This window comes from Ambystoma mexicanum, chromosome 8 (assembly GCF_040938575.1).
Source record: "Ambystoma mexicanum isolate Mex_15411 chromosome 8, UKY_AmexF1_1, whole genome shotgun sequence".
NCBI classification, from domain to species: Eukaryota; Metazoa; Chordata; class Amphibia; order Caudata; family Ambystomatidae; genus Ambystoma; species Ambystoma mexicanum.
In genome coordinates this window covers 393512893-393539052 of record NC_090929.1, presented here as the reverse complement: position 1 = coordinate 393539052, position 26160 = coordinate 393512893, and the positions used below count along the sequence as shown (strand labels likewise).

The 26160-nt window shown below is 48.7% G+C and overlaps 1 protein-coding gene across 5 annotated transcripts in view; it reads left to right on the top strand.

The window, feature by feature from the left end:
- RGS3 (regulator of G protein signaling 3) overlaps positions 1-26160 on the top strand; it is a 1502625-nt gene that overhangs the window by 998418 nt on the left and 478047 nt on the right. For all 5 annotated transcript variants that reach the window (XM_069609876.1, XM_069609875.1, XM_069609874.1 and 2 more), the window contains one exon: positions 20548-20738. In XM_069609876.1, the coding sequence (XP_069465977.1) occupies positions 20548-20738 (191 nt within the window). The remainder of the gene's footprint in view (positions 1-20547; positions 20739-26160) is intronic.

Here is a 26160-nt window from a genome sequence, read left to right as displayed (position 1 = left end):
TCGACGCTAAGTACAGGCAAACGGGAGGGGATTTGCTCCTATTGTCGGCGCACCCCCAACCACACTCCTCGTGATAGCAGCTGCATGACTATATTCCAAGCCACAGTCTTCCTCAATGGCTTCGGCGTCTGCACTCATGGGCAAGGAGGAGCAGCTCTTGGAAGTGTTTGGTATGAAAATGTGCTTAAACGCAACTCTCCACCTGCGTCAGGCCAAGGCTGATGCAATGTTGGTGACTGCCAATCAGAAACTGTGACGGGAGATTGCAGACTTCCTTCCAGAGCTCCCTGGCCACAGCCAGGCACGGTTCAAGGCTGGGTTGGCGGAGGCCAAAATCGTGTCCCAGGATATAATGTCCACTGTGACCCACATTGACACATGAGGCCGAGCCATATGTATTGCCACAGACATGAGAAGGACGGCGTGGCTCAAGGTGACAAAATTCAACCTTGACGTGCAGGAACACATACTCAACCTGTTTTTCAAGGGGTGCAATTTAACGGATGTGGAACTTGTTAAGAAAAAGAATAGCTCCCAGACAGCAAAATTATCTATTCTAAGTCCACACCCAAGACCTACAGCCAAACACACCAGCGCTCGGATAAAGGTGGGGCCTTCAGAGGCTTTAGGGGCTTCCAGGAGAGACGGTCCAGACAACCGGACAGATCCCCCTAGCCAGCATAGACGCAAGCAGCACAAGGTGACTAACAAGGACTTTTTCTAGTCCCCCTCCTCAGCACCAGCCTCAGAGGGGAAAAAAGTTGTGACAGGTCCATCCGGATCCACAAGTCTCTGGTGGGGGGCATGATTGCCCTTCACCTACACTGCTGGCAGGCAAAGTTCATGGACCCATGGATCCTCTCAGTGGTATCCACGGGCTTCTGGCTTCCAATTCCTCCTTCTCCTCCTTCCTGCCCTCCGCTCCCACAGATTTGAACAGCAACTCTGTTGGTGGAAATCCTCTCACTTGCAGCGAGCCAGGCAGTGAAAGAAGGGCCAGCCTCACAGTGGGGCGAGGGCTTCTATTAGTGATTTTTTGACATACACAAAAAGAACCAGGCTGGCCTGAGAGTTGTTGGACCTTTCTTCCTTGAACCTTTCCCTTCCCCTCCAAAAGTTCAAGATGGCTACCCCAGTTTTCATTGTGGAGACCTTGTGTGTGGGAGACTGGATGAGCTCCCTGGATCTGACGGGATGCCTACCAACACGTCCCGATCTGGGAACCCCATCAGTTTTTCCTGTGATTCAGGATCATGGGTTTTCACTTTCAATACAGTGTTCTTCCCTTTTGGACCCAATTCGGCCCCCAGGGCCTTTACAAGACTAATGAACGCAGTGGCAGCTGTACTCGGGACACAGGGCCATCACATGTATCCATACCTAGACGACTGGCTAGTAAGGGCGAGATCTCCGGAGGCAGTGCAGCACACGGCCTCCGCCCTCATGGACACACTATACGATCTGGGATTTTTTATCAATCTGAAAAAGTCACAGTTAATACCCACACAGAGTCTGACCTTCCTAGGTCTTATATGGGATACAATGACCGAGAGGAGTGTTTTCCCCTCAGCGGACAACATTAGAGCTATCAAGAGGGCAGTGGGCATTTTCTCAGCAGACCAATGGCCTTGGTGTGGTGGTACCATACCACCACCTGTTGGGAGTCATGGCGGCATGTCTCCTTGCAGTGCCACATACAAGGCTCAAAATGAGAAGGCTGTAGCTGCACTTCTCAGCCTCTTGGAATCGGGAGAAGGGTTCTCTGGCAGAGCAAGTCAGCATACCACAACATCTCCACCAGGATCTAGCCTGGTGGGGTACAGACACCAACCTGCGGATAGGCAGGCCCTTCCGACAGTCAGCACCTCAGATCACCATTACCACAGATTCGAGGGATGGGTGGCTACCCTGGACAGCCACAGTGTCCATGGAGTATGGTCAAATCTGGAGCAGCTGGAGCACATCAACTGGCTCGAGATGATGGCTATCTGGCTTGCCCCCAAAGCCTTCCTACCCATGGTCACCGGCAAATCTATTCTCATTCAGACAGACAGCTCCACTTGCATTTATTACATCAACAAGCAGGGCGGTACCAGGTCTCCTCCCCTCTGCAGACTGTCGTTCGACATTTGGGAGTGGGGTCTGGCGAATAACATGCACTTGTCGGCAATCCACCTCCCTGGGGTGTCCAACCTAGAGGCGGACAGGCTCAGCAGGCTGGGATCGGACAACTACGAATGGCAGTTGAACGAGGAGGTCCTTCAGGGGATCTTCACCAGGTAGGATAACCCGCAGGTGGACCTCTTCGCCAGCAGTGCTAACAGGAGATGCCCCCAGTTCGCCTCATGGCTGGGGCAAAGCAGAGGTTCGTTAGGCGACGCAATGCAGATCCTGTGGAACAACTTGAACGCGTATACTTCCCCTTACTCCCCTGGTGCACAGGGTCATCTGCAGGGTCAGGGAGTCACGTAGCCTTCGGCTCATCCTGATAGCACCATGGTGGCCAGCGAGACCCAGGTTCTCATAACTTCTCAGCCTGTCAGATCATCCCCCGGTTCACCTCGCGGTGGGCCCAACCCAATCACTCTCCCAGCAAGGGGTCACAGTGGTTCACCACGCTCTGCAGAAGTTAGCCGTCGCAGCTTGGTTCCTGAACAGGTTACCCTGAAGCATCTGCACCTGTCCCAGGCTAACCTGGCTATCATACAAGGGACCATGAGCGATGCTACTAAGAGCCAGTACATCCATTGACTTGCTCGTTGGACGACGTGCTATCCTTCTCAGCGCACCTTCGCCCACTCAGGGGTGCTGGGAGACACATGTGACACATATCTGGAGGCCATTGGGGCCTACAAGAACTTGGGCGAGGTGGTCTTTTCATCCTCGAACCCGCCGGTTAAGAGGCACTTGGCGGGTCTGACCAGATTGTATCCACCTATCAAAAAAAAAACACCCGGTCTGGAACTTAATTTGGTGCTGGGTGCCCTGGCACCTAAACCATTTGAGCCCATGGCGTCCACGGACATCAGGCTAGTTACCATCAAGACGGCCCTGCTAGTGGGCCTTACCTCGGCAAGCCAAATCACTTAAATCCAGGCCCTGGTTGCATCAGAGCCACATACTACATTTCACAGGGTCAAGGTGGTGCTTGGAACACACCCAAGTTTCTTCCTAAGGTCGTCTCCTCTTTTCATCTGAACAAGGAGATGGTATTACCGACATTCTTTGCAAACCGTAAGGATGAGGCTAAGAAGGTATTGCACTGCCTGGATGTCAGATGTGTGCTAAGATTTTACCTGGACAGAACCAAGAACTTCTGTAAATCGGACACCCTCTTCATCACCTTTGGGGGATCAAAAGCAGGCTGTCAGGCATCAAAGGCTTCCATAGCAAGGTGGATGGTTATGGCCATCAAGGAGGCGTATGAGGGGCAGCACAAGCCCTTGCCAGCAAACATGCATGCCCACGCCATCAGACCCAAGGCCACGACAGTAGCTTTCCAAAGACACGTCCTGTGGCAGACTATCAGCAAGGCTGCGATGTGGGCTACTACCTCGGCCTTCTGCAAGCAATACTGCTTGGATGCCAGCGCCAGGTTGGACGCAGCATTTGGCCAGGCAGTGTTGAAGAACTTGTTTTCTTAAGAGGGGCAACTCTCCACCCTGGTGCTACATTCAGTTGTAATCGCCGATACGGTATGGAGGAAAGAGGACAGGACGTAGGAGTAATTATGAATTACTCACCGTAGTGACTAACGTACTCCAAGTCCATAGTCCCCTTTCCTCCATACGTCCCACCACCCCACCACCCCCAATAGAACTAGTGTCATTAGGCAATGTTAATATTGTCAACACGTCCAAGGAGTAGTGTCGGTGGCCAAGTCAGGGGAGCGCATACTCCCAGGGCCGCGCCCCCGCACGCATCTAAATTGAAAGGGCAAGATGATTTTTGAAAAAGGTACTGTCTCCCGTCCCTAGCGAGGGACACCCATACAGTATGGAGGAAAGGGGACTATGGACTAGGAGTACGTTAGTCACTACGCCTATGCCTTACTTGCGCCTGACTTCCCGGTGCCACCAAGAGATTATAAATTGGGCGGCCGGGGAAGTCAGGCGTCGGTAAAATGTAAGTCCCCATTCCCATAGAGTTCGAGTACTCTATGGGAGTGGGGACTTGGAAGCGCCGGCACCGTTTTTAATGGTGCCGGCACTTCTGTGAACGATCTGCCTACCATGGCTGCTACACTCAGCTGGGTCAGACCTGTCGGGCACAGCGGCCACTGCAGGCAGACACGCAGTTTGCTGGTCTTGAAACAAGGGTGCTGGTGAGCATATTAGCACCCTTATTTCCAGGCTGGCAAACATGTAATGAGGCCCATAGTGTTGGTTATCGAGTTCTTGACTCTTTTCGCCTAAATTTACATCAGATTTTGTATTTTTTCTAGACTGCGATATGTCCACGCCTCGGATTTCAGGATTTAACCGCTGCACTGACTGCAACTAAGATGTCGGTGACCGATCCACATGATATCTGTGTGTGGTGCCTCGGCACGGGTCATGACACCGAAGGGTGTGCGTCGTGTGGTAAGATGAACCCTGAGTCCATGCATGAGCAGGCAACCAATCTCGCGATGGGCTGCTCGCATCAAAATCACCTGCATGGTCAACCTTTCAGTCCTCTGAGGCCGAGACTGAGGGGCCTACCCCGAAAAAGAAAGACATCAGCTCAAGGCGCAGAAGTGGGTCCACTCACGGAGCCACTCTTCCTCGTCATCTTCTCATAAGAAGAAAAGGCGCCACTGGCACCAACGCGATTCTGACTCTTCGCTGGAGAGAGGTAAGTCATTGGCTGGACCGACCACTCAACAAAAGTGGGAAGAATGTAAGTCGCAGATGCTTGCAATGTTCGAAAAACAGGCAGCTGTAGGTAATGTAGCCTATGGGTTTGACAAGTATTCTTTTGGTCTATGTTTGTTTGTTTCTTTATGTATATGGAAGGCGGTAGAGCAGGCAACCCAGTACATCCCCAAAGGGGAGTCGCAAGAAAGTTTCATACAGCAGTGGAAGATGGGAAGATAGGAAGGAGGTGGACAGGCAGTGGCTGCAAATGGGCCTGGACGTGACCGACTGTGTGGGCCGTTCAATGGGATCGGCTGTGGCATTGAGGAGACAGGCCTATCTATGCTCTTCAGGCTTTACGCCAAACATCCAAAATAAGTTATTACACATGCCCTTTGAGGGCGAATTTCTTTTGGGTCAGAAGGCTGACTTCCCCCCCTAGAAAATGTTGGTTCTACGTTATTTTGCCGCAGTATTTTTCATCGCGTGTTTTTTCGTCGTAGTTTTTTTTCTCGAAAAACTTTTTTTTTTTTTTTGGGAGGGGTTACCCCCCAAATCCCCTGTTTTTTATTATTTTTTTATTTTTTTTTCCCTTACACCCACAACCATATATTTAATTTTTTAACCCCCCCCCCCAAAAACCCAAAAAAACGATTTGAGGTTTTTTTTAAATAAAAACAGCGATGAAAAAACCCACGATGAAAAATACCGCGGTGAAATGCGTGTATACCAAAAATTTAAGGAGACAAAGATCGCAGCAAAATCATTGGGCCTAGCTGCGGAGCCGGCCTAGCCTGCCTTCAGCTTTGCCTCTAGGGGCAGGGGCTACAAGGTGTTATTTGCCTAACGACAGGAAATCACAGCTCCCCAAGCCATGCAGGGCCAGAAGCATTTCTCACGCCTTGGAAGGGGCAGAGAGGCTTCCAGAGGCCAGCAGGCAGCAGCGGGGCAGCGTTGCCCTCTAACCTGCTTTGATTTTCCCCTCCCATAAATAAAGGTTGGTGGACAGCTGTCAGAGCATTGGCCCAAATGGCAGAAGATTACCTCCAAATCCTGGGCCCTGAAGCTTGTGCAGTGGGGTTGTCTGCCCTTCTTAAGGAAATCTGCCGACGGACCCCCACCACCTCCAAGCCAATCGGGACAAGAGCTCCAGGAAGAATTTAGAGCCCTGTTGTTGAAGGGGGCAGTGAAAGCGGTACCTCCCGAACAGAGAGGAGTGGGCTGGTATTCCCAGTATTTCCTGGTACCCAAGAAGGGAGGAGGTCTCTGTCCCATTTTGGGCCTTGAACAGGTTCCTGAGGAAAGACAAGTTCAAGATGGTGACGTTGAGAGAAATTCTCCACGCTCTCGAATTGCAGGACTGACATCGATCTGCAGGATGCTTATTTCCATGTGCTGATACATCATAGGCACAGGAATTTCCAGAGGTTCCTCACATGGAACAAGCACTATCAGTTCAAAGTGCTTCCCTTTGGGTTGACCTCCGCTCCAAGGGTCTTCACCAAGCTCATGGCAGTAGTCGCGGTTCACCTCAGGAGATCCAGAGTCCACTTATTTCCGTACCTGGGCTACTGGCTGATCTGAGGGAAGTCAGCAGAGCGGGTTTTGTCCCACCTGGAGGACAACTGCTCTCTACTCCACAGGCTGGGCTTCTCCATGAACTTGAAGTCCCATGTGACACCGGTCCAGAGGCTCCAGTGAATGAAGGCAGTACTAGACACGAGGATACGGAAGGCCTTCCCTCCCGAGATGAGTCAACACCATTGTAGATATTGAATCTGTTCTGCAACCATGCAGTCTTGCTAGTAGCTTCCTTCCTCCACCTCTTAGGCCTCATGGCATCCTGTATTTGTCTAGTTCCAGAGGCCAGGTTGTGAATGAGATCCCTACAGTGGCTCCTACGGGACAGTGGTCCCAGTACCTCGGAACCCTCACGGATTCACTCAGGGTGTCCAGGTCAATGGTTGACGACCTCGGTTTGTGGGCCGACAGCAGCAATCTCATGGCAGGGGTACCCTTCTAGCCGCCGTGGCCTCAGGCCCCAGTGTTCATGGATGCATCTCTGAAGGGTTGGGGCGCTCACTGCGAGTACCTGCAGGTAAACAGCCTTTGATCAGCATTGGAACCCAGGTGGCACATCATCAGGCTGGAGTTGTGAGCCATCAGGTTGGCCTGAGGGCTTTTGCCCCATCTCTAAATGGGAAGCATATCCTGATTCTGACGGACAATATGGTGGACATGCACTACCAGAACAAGCGAGGTGGCACGCGGTCCCTCGCCTCTGCAGAGAGGCTATACAGCTGGGGTTCTGGTTACCGAAGAACCAGATCTCAGTCTCAGCAGTTCATCTGGCAGGGACAGACAACAGTTTGAAGGATGCTCTGAGCAGGCGGAGAACGGTCTCACACAAGCGGGCAGTGTGTCAGGAAGTCCTTTGGGAGGTCTTCTCTCTGGGGTACCCTAGCAGTAGATCTGTTTGCCACAGAGTCCAACAGGAAGTGCAGACAGTTTTGCTTGAGGGAATTCTCAGTTAACGGTGCGCTAAGGGGAGTGTGTATGTTGGATTGGACCGTCCATCTCAACTACGCTTTCCCTCCGATACCCGTCATCCCTTGGATTCTCAGGGGGTTGAAGAGGTTTCAAGCAACTATGATCCCGATCGCCTCGGACTCGGCGAGGAGGACATGGTACTCACACCTTCTGGATCTGACCATCTGCCTACTTCTACGGTTGCCTCCTTGCCCGGATCTCCTAACCCAGTTGCTAGATCGGGTGCTTCACCCGAACCCGGAATCTATCAACCTGCATGGCTCTTAAGAGGATGAGTTATGATGACTGGGACCTATCTGAGGAGGTACTCCAGGTGTTGCTGGCTGCATGAAGACCATCTACAAGATCCCTGTATACATGCAGGTGGAGACGATTTGAGGCGTGGTGCAGGGAACGCAAGGTTAACCCTATTTCTTACCCCACCTCTACAGTGATGGAATTCCTTCTGTCACTAGCCTCCGCAGGCCTTCAGGCTACCACAGTTAAAGGATATTTGGCGGCCTTGTCTCTGTTCAAGAGGTCACAGGTTCAAGGTTCCCCTTTTAATGATCTGTTATGGTCCAATTCCTGAACCCCTTGTGAGTAAGTTTCCACCTACTCCCTTTTTTTCCCAGACTGGGACTTAAATATGGTCTTGACTTTCTTGATGGCGACTCCTTTTGCGCCCATGCACTCTTGTTCTTTGTGGCTGCTCACTCTAGAAACTTCCTTCTTGGATGCGATTACTTTTGCCAGGCGGGTCAGCAAATTTCAGGCCCTTTGCTGTAAATCCCCATTTTTGCGTTTTGTCGTGAGAAGGTCTCGCTAAAAGTAAGGATGCGGTTTCTACCGAAGGTGGTATCTGAGTTTCACCTTTCACAAGCCATAGACCTGCCAGTCTTTAATCCACCTCTGCACCCTTCTAAGGAAAAGGAGCGTTGGATCCCTAAAGAGCCTTGAGTTTTTACATTGCAAGGACGTCAAAATTCAGAAAACTGACCAATTATTTGTGGCCTACTCTCTATCCAGGAAAGGTCTAGCTGTAACAAAGCAGATGCTGTCCCGATGGAGTATCTTATGCATTGCGGAATGTTATCAGTCCGTAGGCAGGGAGCTGCCTCCTGGCATCAGGGGGAACTTGACCGGAGGGGTCTCCTCATCTACAGCCTTGCAAAGGGGGGGTCCCAGTTGGGGACATTTTCTGAGGGGCAACTTGGTCCTCACTCCATACGTTTACGAGGTACTACAGCCTGGACGTCACCCCTGGGGCTGGCGCGCGTCTTAGCAGGGCAGTGCTACAATACCTCTTACTGTGAACTTTCACAGTAAACTCCATTGTTCCTCTATTTGGGGAGTCTATCAGATGAGGAATCTGCGGGAGAAAGGCAATCCATTGAAGGAAAAAATGTTCACCATAATATTCTTTCTATGGGTTCTTCTCCCACAGATTCCTCATATCCCCTTCCATCCACCCACGCTCAGAAAGCTTTGGCAGTTGGTGTGCGTCTGTCTTTGTGAGTAGACACCTGGTGATGGTCGTAGAGTGACCGTTTTCTGTCTAGCAAGTGGCATGTCTTTCATTTTAAAAAAAAGAAAACATTTTTTTTTTGTTTTTTTTTGTTTTATGTTTAATCCCTTCGGATTTTTTTACAAAACGAAGAATAAATAGCTGCAATTCCCCTCCAATGTTTCCAATGTTTAGTATCTGATTTCCGGAAAGGTCTCAGGTCTCAAAGAGGGACGAGGCGAACAGCTGTAAATGATTCGTCTGGTGTCTTGGCGAGCCGGTGAGAACCTGCTTGGAGGGAGCTCTGGCTTGTGACTGGTCTATATTTGCGCGATCTACAGGCGGGCAGCTAAAGGCTAAGCTTCTACGGAACATTTTGAATTAATGATGTATTGCATGATGTTTACAGTAGCCAAGGCCCAGCCCTGTTTGTCGCCTGCAATCAACTTGTTCCAACAGGTCTCCTCGTCGGTTGCTGTGAAGTCGGAGATGCAGTTCTTCAAATAGATACCCCGAATCTCTTGAGTCTTAGGGCAATTCAACAGGAGGTGACGGATCGTTTCTTTTTCTGTTGGGGATTTGCAGTAACGGCATTGACTTGTGTTTGATCTGCCTCTTATTGCCAAGATCTCATTTGTCTCCAGGAGATTTAAACGGATTCTCAAAAAGTAGAGCCGAGCTGCTCTACTAGGAAAAAGTTTAAGGTATGTTTGCAGTGTGTCCTGTTTTTTGAAGAACGGTGGAAGATGGCTGGTAAGTTTGTATTTATTAGCTGATTCTATGGTTTGAATCCAGTCCCACTCTTTGATTTTTTTAGAGGTTTTGTCTGGGTTGGTTATCAACTCTTCCTTACAACTGTCGGCTGAATGTAGGAGGGCCAGCATGGTGGATTCCCATCTCAGCAATGAGTTACATGATTTAATTTCCAATTCCTGATTTATCAGGCGATAAACTTAAGGGCTCCCTGGCGTGATGCATTTCCTGTATAGAAGGACGCTGTTCAACGCCACCGAGGTACTCAAGGATAGCAAGCCAAGTTCTCTCCTGAGCGGCGCTATCGGTGTCGATTTCGGGAGACCCAGTATTTTCCTCCAGAATAGCGCCTCCAATTTGGGCCACAGTTCTGCCGGTAGATTAGGCATAGCATCTGTACCATAGGTTACAGTAGGGATGACCTTCTTTTTGTAGAAGTCCCTTACTGGAATTATGGAGTAACGACCGAATTTGAGGTCAATTGCCTTTCCCTGGTTCGATAGGTTCTTAACTTTATCGATAAGGGTTTCTTGCATTGATTTATCATTCGCCGAGCTGTCTAGTGTGACTCCTAGATACTTAAAGCTATACACCTTTTCGATTCGGATGGAGCCGAGGCAGAAGTTGGACTTTTCTGCTTTTTTTGGAGTTTTTTGGAGTCTCATTGTTTTAGTTTTAGACGCATTGATTTCCAAATTGTTTTCTTCCATATACTTTTGCAAGTTGTTTAACTGCCGTTGGAGACCTATAGGTGTCTGGTCTAATAGGATCAAATCGTCGGCGTAGAGTAGGCGGCTAATCAAGGTTCCTCCCAATTTCGGTGGAAAGGAACGGATTAGTGTTTCGGAAGTTTGAAAGTCCCCTAGATAAGTCCAGAAGAGTGCGGGGGCGAGGGGACATCCTTGTTTTACGCCTCTCGATGTTTTTATCTCCTCCGACAGGAACCCTTGTTGGTTTAACCTTACTCTCATTGATGTATCTGAGTATAAGGCTTTGATCGGGTTCAGGATCTCTGGTGGGCATTTCCAGTTGGTTAATTTCTGCCATAATCTGGTACGGTTCACTTTATCGAAGGCCTGTGTTAGGTCAATAAACGTGATGTATAAGTCTGGTTTACCTTCGAATATCTTGCTTTTCAGAATGTTCAGTATCATGATGTTCCCGTTCGTACCCAGATTCTTCTTGAATCCTGTTTGAAAGTTGTCTTGACAGGGGGCGTTGGTTGCCCATCTGAGAAAATGTTGCAGGAGGAGAGATCCAAATAATTTCCCTATCGAATCCAAAAGTGCTATTGGGAGAAAATTCGATGGGTCAGCTCTATTTCCCTTTTTATAAATCGGGACTATGTTCGCACGGGTCCACGATGGCGGTATTGATCTGGAAGTTGCACAGCGCGAAAAAATTATACTCAAGAGGTGTGACCACGCTTCAGGGTGAGTTTTAAGATCAACATTTGTTATCCCGTCCGGGCCAGGGGCGCGGGATGGTTTTAATTTCTTTATCTGTAACAGGATCTCGTCTTCGTTGGTGATATTGATCCATGGTGAGGTGATGTCGGAAGTTTTGTTCTCCATAGGTGTTAACTCCTTGAATAAGTTTGCAAAGTGGGCCTCCCATACTGCCGCCGTGATTCCATTTAGTTGGTCGGGGAGAGCGCCTGGCGTAGTCGAGTGGATAAGGGTCCAGAAGTCTCTGGCATGATTGCCATTAATTGCCCTAAGGATATTTTCCGCATCTTGCTGCAACAGGTTATGTCGATAACTTCTTAGCCAATTTTTGTAGGATTTTTCGGCTATTAATGCTGCCGCAGGTTGGTTTAAGGTCAAGGCGAGTCTTTTTGCTCTCCTTAGTTCTCTCTTTTTCTCCTGTATAAGTTTATCGAATGTGTGTCTCCGCTGCGATTGGTTTTCCCTTTTTCTTCCACGTGGGGTACTAAAGGCTACCAACAGGGGCGTGTAATCAGCCGGTGGCTGCTGGTTTAGTACTGTGAGCGCTTTGTACGCTGTTGTTAACGAGTTTATTGCTTTTTCTGTCATTTTCAATCTGGTGCCTTGTGGTGTTAAATCAATGTTATTTGGCATCAAGATCTTGTTTGTCGCCACTGAGGTCCAGGTAGTTTCTAAGAGGTTGTGGTCACTCTCCTCTGTTCTTTTCACATTAAATGCAGTTGTCAGGTTTAGTAGAGATCGCGAGACGAAGATGTGATCTATTGTAGATTTGGAGTTGTCTCTTTCCCAAGTTGGAGGTCTCTTTGGATCAGGAAAAGCGTGGTCAAGGTTTAGGAAAGATCGTGATTCCATTAATTCTAGCCATTTAGATGCCCTTTGATCGGTGAGTGGATCTTTCGATTTGGCGAGAGGCGGGTTATCAGGGTTGTGGCATTTAATGTTGAGATCCCCGCATATAAGGATGAGGTCGGTTTTTTGATTTAAGTGGATCTCATCGATATTTCTTTCCATTTCTTTGATGAATTTCGAAGTATTAGTCGTGGCCGGATTCCAGTATGTAGTGATGATGACCACCGATTTTGAGAGGCCCCCCGATTGCTCTGTTACGGACGACCAGTTTAGTTTTAACATCAGCATGTCTTGGGTCTCTTTCAGTTTTTCGATGTTCGTCAGGCCACAACCATTACGGATTGCGATCAGTAGGCCGGCGGTTGGTCTGCCTGTTAAACCTTTTTTTGCAGGGGCTATGTGGGTCACAAATCCGTCGATAATTGGAGGGTGGAGCAACCAAGTCTCTTGGAGGCAGATGATGTCATATTCCTGCCAATTGATTGCGCTTGAGGTGGTTAGGTGGTAAAAGCCTCTGGTATTCCATGAGCATAGTTTTGTACCATCGTGCATCCGACTGTGATGGTCCTTAGATGTGTCGGCGTTGGTTTGGTTCGCTGGTGGCTATTTTTGACGCTGGGACTTCAGGGCCTTAGGCAGCCATGACCACATAGTCCCCAGAGTAGAGACTGATGTTGGTTTTGCCACGTTCGCATAGGTCTTGTTTTGGACCTTGCTTTGAATTCGCCTTGGATCAGTTGATAGCCGTTCTTCTTGAGTGGCTCTCTGCGGAACCGGTGAATTCAGAATCGTTTGGGTTGAGGGGTCTTTCCCTCTTCTGATGTTTTTAGCAATTTTTGTGTTTTCATGCTGCTGTTTGTGAGAGTGCTTTGTGTCGATTTTCACCTTTGGACGTGTCGTGGTAGGTTCTGGTCTTGCATTTTTACCGGATTTTATTTCCCTGGTAGATTCCCTTAATTCGTACCCCATAGTTAGGAGGTCTTCGACTGCTGCTCTTAATGATTTATTCGTAGCAGAGGATGAGATGTAGAGGTGACAAATTGCTTTGTGGTGCCTATGACTCGGGTCGACTATCTTGATGTCGGCTGAATTCAGCGCACTTAGTTTAGGAATATAGCTGAAAAGGTCCAGAATTGCTCTTCTGTTAAGGATTACTTTATCTTGGTTCTCTTGAGTTTGTTCGAGCCTCAGGATCCATCTAATATGGGAGTCTTTTTGCGGTAAGGCTCTGGGTGACTTCATCGTTGTCCTGTATCTGTTGTAAGTTCTATCGGGACGAGCTGGGAGTTGTTCGGCTTCGAAACAGGCATGGTTTATTTCGTCATGATGATGGTTTCGTTTCAACTGACGATAAGAGCGCGATCGGACTTCGCGCTTTTGGAGTGGCGACGTTCTCGTTTTGTCGCGAAGACCATGGGAGGCGTAATATTTCCGGTCGTTGTCTTGTTTCCTAGTGCTGATCTTTCTGCTGCTCTTTCGAGTAGAGAGTAGTGGATCAAGTCCTGGGTCTTCTGCATTAGATCTAGTTAGATGTTGAGCAAGTGGCGTAGCTGGGTCGAGACTGGGTTTATCTTTCGTTGGAGGAGGTGTCAGATTCTCTGTTAAGTGTTGTGTAATATTCATCAGCTCTTCATTATTTAAGAACTCTTGGACCCCTCTCGGTGATGGGTTAGATTGATTATTTTCTTCCCGGGGTGGTCTTTGGTTCCCTTTCAGTGTTGGCTGTGGGACTGGTTGGGTTACTAGCCGTTTTATCAATGGTGGTAGTTTACCCTTAGGCGAGACTTGGTTTTGGGTTAGTACTTCAGGGCTTCCAATACTCATAAATTTTGTAGCTCCTTCAACGTGGTCTTTTGTAGTTTTTCCGGCCATTAATTGTGAGTTGGAAGACGTTGTTAAATCAATGAATGCTACCGTTTGAGTGGCTTTTGATTCGCGTAATATGTGGGTAGGTAGCGAGCGCGCTTCTTTTTCAGAGTCATTTCCTTTGGAAATCGGTGATGAAAGGTGTTGTGGTTCAGGGAAATCACCCTGTTTACGATTCTGCTCTCGAGCCATTATATATCCTTCTAGAAAAGTCAGTTTCGTTGACATGGCCGCCTGTAGTGATGTTTGGTCCTTCAGGGTATCGCCGATAGTCTCGTAGAGTTTAGTAAATGGGGCGAGAGCAATTGTCAATGCCGACATCAGAGTACACATGTCGAGTTTTTTTGGAGGCGGATCGTTTGGGATTGTTGAGCTTTGAGCGGGGGGGCTATTGCACCGTGTGATCGTTGGATTTATTGATGAGATTCCTGAGTTTGACCTTCTAGGGAGGTGGTCTAGTGAGTATCTTCTGTGAAGGTTGTAAGTATCCAGGTTGGAGAAAAAGGTGTCCAAGGGCCTTTCAGGTAGTGAGTTAGCTTTGTGCGCTAGAGGAGGCTTTTTCGTCCGCGAGAGCTCCGGGGATGAGGTGTTCGATCTAGAGCACTCGTCTCTCCTCAGGGAAGAGGGATTGCTTGCTGAGTCTTTCCCTGGTATCGACTTCTCTACTTGCCCAGCGAGATCTTGTTTTTCTGAGGTTTCTTTTGTGGGAGTAGGAAAGGTCAATGGGGTTTTATCTATGTTGGATAGGTTTTGGTTATCCATAGGGCCGTTTAGAATCATCCCTTGGATAGCTCCTTCCTGCTGCACGGTGACCGAATGTAATGAGTGGCTGTCTTTGGGGCACGATGGATCGCTGTTGGCCTCAGTTGACACCAACAAGACCCCAGTAGTGTCTAAGCAGTTTGGCCTCCACTGTTCTAATGCCGTTGTTGTGGCAGCTTCCTTCGTTGTATTGCAATTTGTGGGTTCAGATGTCAAATTTGGAGAAACCAACCTGGTTGGAGAAGGATCTACGGAATGGTCATTTTCTTTGGTTGGTTTGGGGTCATCTACTGCTTTTGATTGCCTCAGTAGTGATGTAATAGGTAAGGCGTTCAATCTACGTTGTTTGGTAGGAGGCGAGCTTTCAGAGGTCGCCTCCAGTATTTCCTCATCGGTCAGGTCTTGCCTTAATCCTTGGAAGGCCGTTGAATGTTTGCGGAAGAAGTCCGTCAGAAGCTTCAATGGTTGTTGGTGTTGTTTGCTTCCCTTTTTTAAGTTTTTTGTAGTGTTTACATTGCGGGGCTTGTTTAAGTGTTCGGACTGGTCCTTTAGATCTTGCTTTGTTGGAGGAGTAGCAATCTTTTTTTTCAATTTCTTTTTTTTTTCCTGTATATTTTTGTAGTTTATTTTCCGGGGGACACCCGTAATTCGTGGCCTTTTTTTCAAATTCGCTTGAGTAGGAGCTACTTCCCCCACCGGTTCTTGTACCTCCGTGGCTAGTGGAGATGTGGGGACCACATTGCGCCAGGTCGGCGTGTCTTCCTCTTCGGTGACTGCGATGACTGCGTTCCCCGCCTCCTGGTGGATCTGGGCCTGGATCGTCAACACGGACGAGGGCGGGGTTAGCAGTGCTGGGGCCGCCTGGGAGGCCGAGAGTCGTGCTGGATCGCGTCCCGTCAACGGCGCCGGAGCGGACCACCTTGCCCCTTCTGGAGTCTCACACTCCTCCTCTGCCCCAAGGGGGGGCCCCGACCGCGTCCTCGCAACCTCCTCTGCGTCCGCGCCGACCTCCGACAGCCCGTTCCGGGATCTCAACGCCGCCTCCCCTCCGGGAGGTGGCGGAGCACCGGTCGTGGCCGGGGAGAGATGCGGATGGCGGGCGGCCGAGAGTCGGGAGGGGTCGCACCCCGTCAGCAGCGCCGGCGCGGACCCACGGGCCCTGTCAGGAGTCACCCTCTCTTCCTCTGACCCGAGGGAGGGTCCCGTCTTCAGCCTCGCCTCCCCCTCGGCGTCCTCGCCATTTTCCGACGGCCCGTTCCGGGCTCTCAGCGCCTCCTCCCCTCCGATTGAGGCCGGGCGAGGCGTGGATGGAGGGAGGGCACCGAGGCCACCGCAAGTTGGCTTGCCTTGGCTGGAACATCCACAGACCCCTCCGACACCTTCCCGAGCGGCGCCGTCCGCGCACCAGAAGGTAAGTCCTGTGCACTCGTGGTCAGGTCCAGAAGAAAGTTTGGAATCATTGGTGCAGGGGCTATGGCGTGGATCTTCTTTGAAGATTTTGTTTGTGTAGAATCTTGACTGGCATCGTCCTGCAACAAGCTTGTGTCGAGGGGGGGGGTTTAGCGTGGTAATTGCTGTGTTTTTTTTAAAGATAGAACTCACGCTAGCACTTCTCAAGCGTCTGCCCATGGCATCTTCTAGATCTGGTTGGGCCAGTGGTGGTGCGGGCGTCTTGGCCAGCTTGCCTGGCATGACTGCAAGACTGCCACTCTCCGCCACTCCGCGTCCACTCCGCGGAGGTAGTAGGTTTTTAAAGGCACTGTAGAGAGACTGGATAGGCACTGTAGAAAGACTTGCAAGGACAGACCAAGACTGCCACTCTCCGCCACTCCGCGGAAAACATTTCTTTATACTGGCCACTGTGTAAATCTTCCACCAAATATTGTATCCCGTTGTGAAGCTTGTTGTTATCTTATTGGCTGTTTGGCCTTCTTCTCTCGCTATTTTCCTCTGCAGTGGTCGAGCACTAGGGATAAAAGGCAGGGAACTGAGGTACGGGCCTTATTGGCGTGGTATATATTTTGACGCCCAACGTCACGGCGGGAGTGGACAATCGAGCACCGAACAAGATGGATCGACTGCCGAGTCGAGGTCCACTACGCCCGCTGTTGAAGAATTTTCAGAGTAACAAGGCTGGAGGAGGAGATCTATAAGATGCGGAATCTAAAAATGGGTACGTTAACCACTGAACTTTAAACCTTAAATCAGACGGGGAACAAAATTTGATGGCAAAAAGCACTTAACATTTTAGGATTGAGGTATTTGGGTTTTTTATGAAGATAATTATTTGCATGCATGCGTTCTGAGCTATCTGCAAGGCAGCAGGTAAGCCCTTAACTTCAACAGAAAATGATGACTAACTGCTCTTAATGTTGAATTACAAGAGTATGTTTAGAAACTTCTAGAGCAATAGGTTATGGGTTCACTAGGTGATAGCCCCATTCTTCTTGCAGTGCAATATCTTTCAATTAATATCAAGAAATGAACCCGGTCCCCAGGCGGGAACAGGATAAACAAGTCCATTTGGGGCAATATTATATATGCAGATGCATGCAGGGTCTTATTCAGGTCTGTCGCCTTTTGTTCTCTCACGGAAATTGAATAGATTATGAACTGCAAGATTCAATCTTAAATACAATGTATGATAATTTTAATGCAAGATGAGTATTGATTACATGGTTAGTATATAAATACTACTAAAATGATCACTTTGGGAATTAAGTTTACACAGGTGAACATTTAGGATTAGCCCGTAACCCTCTGATGTTCAATATGCATTTTAATATGTTTATCATGTAACAAATTTCATTAAAATTATTTCAATTATCCCGCCTCTTTTTTGTTGTTTCTTTAATTATATTTGTTATATTATTTGATTCGGTTGTGGACACATTTTTGTGATGATATCCAACAAAAGCTTAACAAATTAAATACCCTGATGAAGAGCTAAGGCTCAAAACACACGTGTCGGCGAGGCAGACTTTAACACAAATACATATTCTGAAAAGGACTGATTCTAAATATGCAGTCTGATTCTTTTTATGTTCACTAAAATGAAGACATTGCGAATGTTCAAGGTCACATTCACTCTTGCTAATTTAGCATAACTGATTAATACTCAGGAGCACAAGTACCTACTATCAGGGTCTATATAATCAGTAGTACGGTTATAGAAAATATTTGGATGGAGTCTCTTGCCTGGTAAGTTACAGCAGCACCTGTACTCTACTTACTATACTGACTTTTATTTCAGTTCCAAAGATTCCCCTCACATCCCCACCAGTAGTAGTAGATGTAGTAGTTTGTTATATAGTGCAATTTGTATGGCCTCAACGCGCTTGTGGTGGGATCGCCCTGAGGGGACCGAAGTCCAAGGTATGGGAAAATTGTCAGAATGATTAGAATGCGTGTGTGCATTTGGCCAATATAGGGAGTAAGATGGCCTGGCCGAGCTCCAGTAAGCTGCCCATGAAGGTCAGGCATGTGGATGGGTGCTGAGGTGGTCAGGAGAGTGCACGAGTGCAAGAGACTCGTTATGTATCCAGCTAGACCAGATTTTGTCATAGGTCGTCGCTTCAATCTGATGGCACAGGTGTTGTGCTTTGTGTTTTTTAGTTTGGTGTATGAAGCCGAAACATTGTGTCCAGCTAGACCTGAATTCTTGTCGTAGGTTGTGGCTGCATTCTGAAATGGCGCGTGAATACCTACCTTGAGACGCAGATGGAGCTGTGTCTTTGATGTAGCTGTGTGATCAGATCTTCTGTATAGTAAACATGGTACCATCATAGATCCTCCAAGAGAAATAGGCAGACTACCCTGATACAACTTCTCAGCGCAATAGACCAGCTACCATTATGAATCTTTGAAGTGCAATATCAGGGCTAAGTGCAAGGGCAGGCAATCCTAATAAATCTTCTAAACGCAATAGACAGGCTACCTCAAACTGCTAAGTGCAATTTTAAGGCTACCCACATATATCTTCTATGTCCAATTCATTGGCTATCCTCCTCAATTTCTAAGTGTAATGGCTGGCCAACATCATGAACCTTCCAGGAGCAAATACCAGGTTAAGTGCAATAGGCAGGCTATAATAATATATCTTCTAAGCCCAATTAGTGAAAGGACAATTAAGTTTGCAGTCCAAACTATATTAATGATGAATAGTATTATTCTGTTTGGTGTAATTGCATCTTTTCGCACACTGAGGTAAATTCCATTTACACAGGTTCACTTGTGGTCAAAAGGGTAAGCTTGGATTTTAGTCCTAGTTTCCTGGTTCCACACTTTACAATTTATTAAGTAGACCACATAATCACCAGTTTTAACTTTGATTTTAGGGCAAACGCTATGTTTTATACATTGTTGCCTTTCAAGATTCAAATTATTTTAATAACGTTGATGTATAAATCACCAGATAAAATAATAATTCAACCTGACCTTGTAGGAGACTTCTTTATAGCATCATGTTAGAAAAACGAGTAAAATTCACTCTCAAGAGTCACAAGCACAACACCGAAGGCTTTGTAATGCAAAGCGTTTTCACGGCTTCCTGTGGAATAAACAATGCACGTTGTTTCAGAAAGGAAACCAATATGTTGAAATCTGTTAGCTTCAATATTAAAATCCATCATATTACCACAAATGAGGTGTCGAACTCTTAAACCAGCAAAATAATGAGCCCGCTTGTGCACAGTGCCTGCTATCAAGTTTCATTTTGAAGAATGTTAACGCCTTTTCCGATTGTTTAAATTAGGCTGTGCATACATTTGGAGCTTCATATCTTTGATTATCAGGCAAACCAGTCCAGAGACAGATGTGAGATATGTGACTTCGTCGCTCATCAAATCCACCTGTCTGAAGCTCAGGAAAGTCGTGGTACTTTTCTTTTTTTTTCTTTTTATTTTTTTATTTGTGTATTGATTTCTTATTTAAACCTTAAACAATTAAGTAGTCACACGATCATGCATTAGACAAATACAAATACTAATTCTTTATTTTGTGGGTGATGACAGCATGTCATGTTTCGTTCTCCCGATGCTGATATATGTAAGAGGGCTACCCAGCACATAATTTACGCTGGTACCTAGCACCCTTGAAACTCATATGTCACCTTTGAGAATAAGGTGATCTGCACATTTCCTTAAGTGCTGCAAGTACAAAACCATTCTCTGGGCTTTTTACATGAAACTTTTTGGGAATCTGACCCAATGTGGATTTCTGTTTCTTTGCTGATGAGAATATAGTAGAGCCATATAGTGGGTCAGCAATGATATCCAGCGTTTTCTTTGCCACTTCGGGCATACACTTGCACTATTACAAGTTGTTACCTTAGAGTATGGATACAAATATAAAGTTTTTTGTAGATTTTGTTTCTAGGAACCTTAGTGTCCTTGTCTGTGAAAATATGCATAGCCTCAAATTCTGACAATGCCTTACTTCAGGGGAGTAGTCCCATTTGGGATCATTGCATATCGTGCAAATTGTAAAGATTGGGCCGCTTATCAACAATCATCATTGTGCAATTTTGGGTTTTTTGTGAAGGTGTCTTTTAGGCACATGCAATCAAGTACACTTCAAAGTAGCAATTGTCAGTATTGTCTCGCGTTCATAAACAACACTCGAAACCATACGGATTCCCCTCAGCTCCTCTCGCGAGGAAAATTCATTGCTGACTGAGTGCAGCTTTTGTGCTCTGTGCATCAAATGCACACACATGGCACTATTTGTAAGTTACTTGTGGGCAAAATGACCCCCATGAGGAAGAGAGTGAGGGGCAAAGAAATGAAAGTGAGAAATGCTTGTTTGTAGTCTTTGTAGTTTTTCTTCTTTGTCAACCTTTACACCTTCGGTTATTGAGATGAGACATGTGCAGTGACTGAATGTCTCTTTTCTTTGGCAAGTTAAAATGGCATTGTTTGATGATAAATCATTCACTAATAACCACGTAGGGAGATGTTCAGTTCAGTATTATGATGATTTTCTTCCTACATTGCAGGAAATGGACATAAAGGTAGAGCTCATACAGGTGTTGGAAAGAGGTCTACTCTGATTAAAACTGTGCAGAATATGAAAAATCATGGAAACTACCAAAATTGTACTATTGTGAGGTCTCACATTCCACACTCCAGCTATGGCACTTACGTCACGCTTGCTCCCAAAGTTCTTGTTTTTCCTGTTTTTGTGCCGGTAAGTTATTTTCTTTGCATTTGGAAGTGGATATCATGCTAATGTTTACTAAACGTGTTTTACATGCATTTTCTTTTTTAGAGATAATGGGCCTTACTATGAGTTTGGTGTTGTAACAAAGTTACCAATGCATTACTGCTGCATTACCAAACTGCTGAACTATGGGTTTGGCGGTACGGTGGAGATAATTCTGTCACTTTACAGCCAAAAAACATCAATTTCGGTGGAATTACTACCAGAGGTAATTTTGCCAAAATACCCACAGAGTGGACTCCATGAATGAGAACGAACAGTGCTATACCGCCACTTGTAATCTAGCAGTAATTCAGCTGGACCAAGTGGCGGTAACTGTAAATCCGTTTGGTAGTTTCTTGGCAGATTTACCACTGAGGTGTACCACCAAACTCATAATGATGTGAAATGTGTTTTAGGAGTGGTCCTTATCTGCCCTTCCTTTCTCTTCTGCCTCTTCCTCTCCATCTCTGCCAGCACCCCATCTGTATAGATAATTGGATCTACTCATACGTGCCATCCCCTTTCCTCCATCGCGTTGTGGGCATCCCCCAACATAGGGACGGTACCAGAACCTTTGGCAGCGTAAACTTGTGCTTCCCCTTTAAATTTAGTGTAGCTCGCGTGGGCGCAGCCTATGGCATGGGCACACCCCGGTGAGTGCCCCGCCCTGCAGCACCTCACCTCGGTCCATTTTTGCGCACGGATGGTGTCTGAACTGCCAGCCAAGGCAGTGATTTGGTTTAGCTTTCTGCTTGCTCACCATTTTGTTTTTTGCCTCATCTCCCCTGGCGCATTTCGGCCGCAGGAGGTTTCACAAGATGTGCCTCATGCGACCGCTCGTTCCTGGCCTCGGATGCCCATGCACTCTGTCTTGAGTGTTTGGGCCTGACCACCGCTGGGCCGCATGTTCGGCTTGCAGCGCTCTCTGTCACATGGCATTGAAGAATCAGTTGTTGCAGTGGAGGGAGATCTTCCACACTTCTCCTCCACCCCACCTTAAGGACTTCCTCTCCAGGACCTCTCGTCAAGACAAGATAGGCCCTCTGTTCAACACAGCTCCACAGTGCAGCGACTCCTTCTCCAGGGTTCCCACTGATCGGGGTTCTCCAGATTCAGGTTCTGGCAGGCCTGATTGCCTCTAAGGCTACCGGCTCACAAGCTGAGGGGCCCAGACGCTCTTCCAGATGCTCTGGGGACAGACCTGAGGCCGTCCTGGCAACTGGCTCCCAATCTGACGGCCCAGGGGCCCTACCGGGATGTCCTCAGAAGGACAGTCAAGCTTGTCCTCTTCTCCGACCCCAGGCGGTGAGGGGTGCCACCTCCAAGTGTCTGTCCTCTGCACTATCTATCTAGCATTGCTACTGGCACAGGTGCCGAGGGCGTCTAGCCTACCGGTGTTCGCTCCGAGGTCGTGAGTCAGGACGTTACGACTACCAGCCGACCAGCGAGGGCTCATCGCCTACCAGTGTGATCTCTGAAGTCGACGCCTCTACATCGGGTGCAAGACACAAGCTGTATCCTCCCGTGGCTCAGGGCCTTCACGCCCTCCCGCCCAAGGCGTGACGCAAGGCTTCAAAATGGCAGAGGCGCACATGGCGGCACCTGCCAGGCTGCCGGCCATCTTCGATACAGTTCTGGGCCCGCCCGTGCTTTCGCCCATCGACTGGGCTTTTCAAGATGATCTCAGTCCCCTTTGCGCTGCAAGCGGCAGATGATTGTACGCTACTGGCATCTGGTCTCCTCAGGGACACACCTACCCATCACAGTCTTATGGCTACACGCCCTCAGCGCCTCAGTGCTTCAACCAGGAGTGGAGGCCCCGTGCCTCGGTGGGTCAGGCCCAGGGGAACCCGGCATCTTGCAAGGACCACTTCTTCCAGCGCTTCCTTTTCCTAATGCAATCCCCTCAGATGAAGGGGCTCCTGAAAGATATAGTGAAGGAGGTCATCCTGCAGGTGGGGCCGCCCCGGCCCCCTCCTCTGGGTACTCCTCTTTTCCTCTGGCACAGCCTGTTCCAGTCCCAGTTCCTACCCCGGTCCAGGCGCACCAACACCTCCCCCTCAACAGCCATTGGACCTGTCTTTGGCAACAGACTTGCAGGCGACCCCGTTGGCACCTGTGTCCCAGGGCCCGGATTCCTCTTGGTCTGTAAAAAAGGGGGAACAACAATGGGGACAATGACGCCTAGGACAATGAACCCTTGGCATCCGTTAAGGCCATTCATGACCGCCTTCAGGGCCTGGCAGAGTTCTTGGGGATCTCTTTGCCTGAGGAAGCCCTGCAGGAGATGGGAGTGCTAGCAGAGGACTTGGGTAAGCGCATCACGATCCGGTCTGGCATCCCTCTCCAGAAGGATGTCCTGCAGGTGGCACAAAAGGTCTGGGAGAAGACCAGGGCCAACGCCCAGATGAACAAGAAGTTGGACAGCAGGTTCAGGTTGACGGACGTTGAGCCAATCCTCCTGGCCTCCTACCTGCACCCTCATTCTTCAGTGGTGGCTGTGTCTCCTTGTATTCTAAACCATTATCTTCGTAGTCTTCCTCCACTGAGCCACCTCCAGTTGTCTTTCCAAGGAGGACAAAGTCCATCTCAGGACTGAATCTGCGGCAAGCCAACGCAGACGCCCTCTTGGCTGCGGCTAACAAGAAGCTGTGGCGGGAGCTTGGGGAATTTCTGCCTAACCACCCTTCGGACAAGCAAGCCTCCTTCAAGGCCGGTCTGGCAGATGTTCAGGGCCATTATGCAGGAGCCCATGGAGTCTTCAGTCTCCCATATCGACACAGCCAGCAGAAGACTGTGCCTTTGTGTCGTGATGAGAAGGACGGCATGGATGCACGCCACTTAGTTTTCTTCTGACGTGCAGGAGCGGATCCTGGATCTGCCCTTCAAGGGCGTGGACCTTTTTCATTCATCAATCGATTACGAGTTGACCAAGAAGAAAACCCACTCAAACTGCCAAGTCCCTGGCCATCCTGACCAAACCTGGATAGAAATGCTTCCCTCAGTCCCAGGGCAGGACCAAGTTCATGCCCCATGCTTACTCTGGCTTCAAGGGGTTCCGGGACTGCGGTACAAAGAGGCCTGACGGGTCCCCCAGCGACAACAGGAGGAAGCAGCAGAGGACGTTACATGGGTTTTTCGGCTCACCCTCCTCTGCCCCCGCCTCTGACTCCCAAGAAGCATTGACGTTGAGGTCGGGGAACAGAGCTAGTCTGTGAGGGGTTGTTTGGCTCTGTTCCAGGACACCTATAAGCGTCTTTTCAGCAACCCGTGGATCCTATCCGTAGTCTCCAAAGGCTTCAGTCTTCTTCTTCCTTTGCCTCTACCATCCTCTCCTCCTCTTTGTCAGATTAGATCCCTGGCTCTCTTACAGGAGGTCCTTTCGCTCTTGGAGATGCAGGCGATAGATGCGGTTCCTCTTATAGACAGGGGCTACGGGTACTATTCCAGGATTCTTGTGGTACCCAAGAACAACCAAGCTGGTCTGAGGGTTGTTCTGGACCTGTAATTTCCAATTCTGTCTTTACTGCTGGAACTCTTCAAGATGATTACTCCCGTGCACATAGTCGAGCCTCTGTATGCAAGGGACTGGATGTTTTTCCCTGGACCTCAAGGATGCGTACCTGCATGTACACATCTACCAACAGCATCGAAGTTTCTGCGGTTCACAATTACGTCGTAGCACTTTCAGTACAAGGTGCTGCCTTTCGGCCTGAACTAGGCCCCTTGTGTCATCACAAAGTTGATGAACGTAGTAGCAGGCCTTCTCCGCTTGGAGGGCCTTCATCTGTACCCTTATTTGGACGACTTGCTGGTGAGGGCAGGGTCACCCGAAACGGTGGTGCACTCCTGCCAGAGTTTGACGGTTATCCTTCATTAGCAGGGGTTCTCCCTCAACCAGAGGAAGTCACAGTTGTGCCCATGTCAGGAACTGGCCTTCCTAGGGGTGCGTTGGTACACTATCGTTCAGCGTGTGTTCACTACGCTCGAGAGGCTGCTGTACCTCTGCAAGCCGGTGGGGCACTTTGTGTCATGATCTCTGCTTCCAAAAGATCAGGACTTGCCCGACTCCCTTGGAAGCAGACCCATAACCCCGGTTCCGAGTGCCAGCCAGTCCCAATTGGGGCCTTTTGGACCATGTCCTGGCGCCAGTGGCACCAGGCTCATTAAGATGCCCAGTCCCAGCGCTGGAAGCGCCGGGCTCATAATGCTTGGGTGGACTTACCTGCAGCAGACCATGCTGCTTGCTTACCTGCCAGTTGAACCCCTGATCCTCTTCTGTTTGGGACTACTTTTCCTGTTGGGTGGGGCAGGAGCCACTCCCTAGGTTCAGAACACTGGAACTCTTCTGGAAAGCAGGAACTCTTTTCTTACCTAGGCGTGGCTGTGGAAGGAGACACCTAAGCACTACAGGAGGCTATTTAAACCACACCCGATGGATGAATCTTGCTTTGCGTTATTCTTCATTCTCTGCAGCAGAACACTCATCGTGTCTTCTGCTTCTGATCCTGGGCCTAAGGGAACAAAGGCTTACCATCCTGGAATCCAGTCTTCAGCAGCACCTGTAAAGACAAAGAAAGAACAGGTTAGCACTACGGTCTTCAGTGGCAGCGCATCTCTTACCTGGTCCATCGGCTGTCACCAACGCCTCGCGCTGCATTCCGGCATCTGAAAGACAAAGGCTTACCTACTCTTCGCATGCTCCGGAGGTCTTCGCACTGCATTCCGGCATCTGAAAGACAAAAGCTTACCAGCTCTTCGCACGCTCCAGAGGCCTTCGGCGCTGCATCCCGCATCTGAAAGACAAAAGAAGGTGCGTTTAAAGACATTGGGCAACTTTATTACTCACGTGCCATTACTCCTTCCCACGCCGAATCCAGTGGGTATTCCAGCACCCTTCAGCTTCTCTAAAGCTCCGAACTTGGACCTGCAAGATAAAAGGGACAGTTAGTGCGCATCGTGAAGCATGCTACAAGCGCTTACTTACGTGCTTCCAGGCGCTTCTATTCCTCACGCGGGTTCGATCCTCAACTCTCATCAGCCCGCCATCCGCCATCGCCGGAACCCTGCAAAACAAGAGATATCATTACAAAAGACTTTTAAGACATTTGAAGTGCCCAGAACTTACCGTTCGTGCAGTTAACGACGGACAGCAGTCCTCTGAGGTCAAGAGGCCTGCACCCTTATCCAGTGAAGAAACTGGTTACGGCACCATGCCCCGAGGCAGATGGAGAGCTCGGCGTTCACGTACCTAAGGTGAGGGCGTTAACCTTTGGGGTTCTACAGGAGAATAGAAAGGGAATAGGAGAGAGGCACCCAATAACCCCAGTTCATTAATCCCATATTTTCTATCTGCAGACATCTTACTCTTTGAGTCAGACATACAGTGCACAGAGGTCCAGCCCAA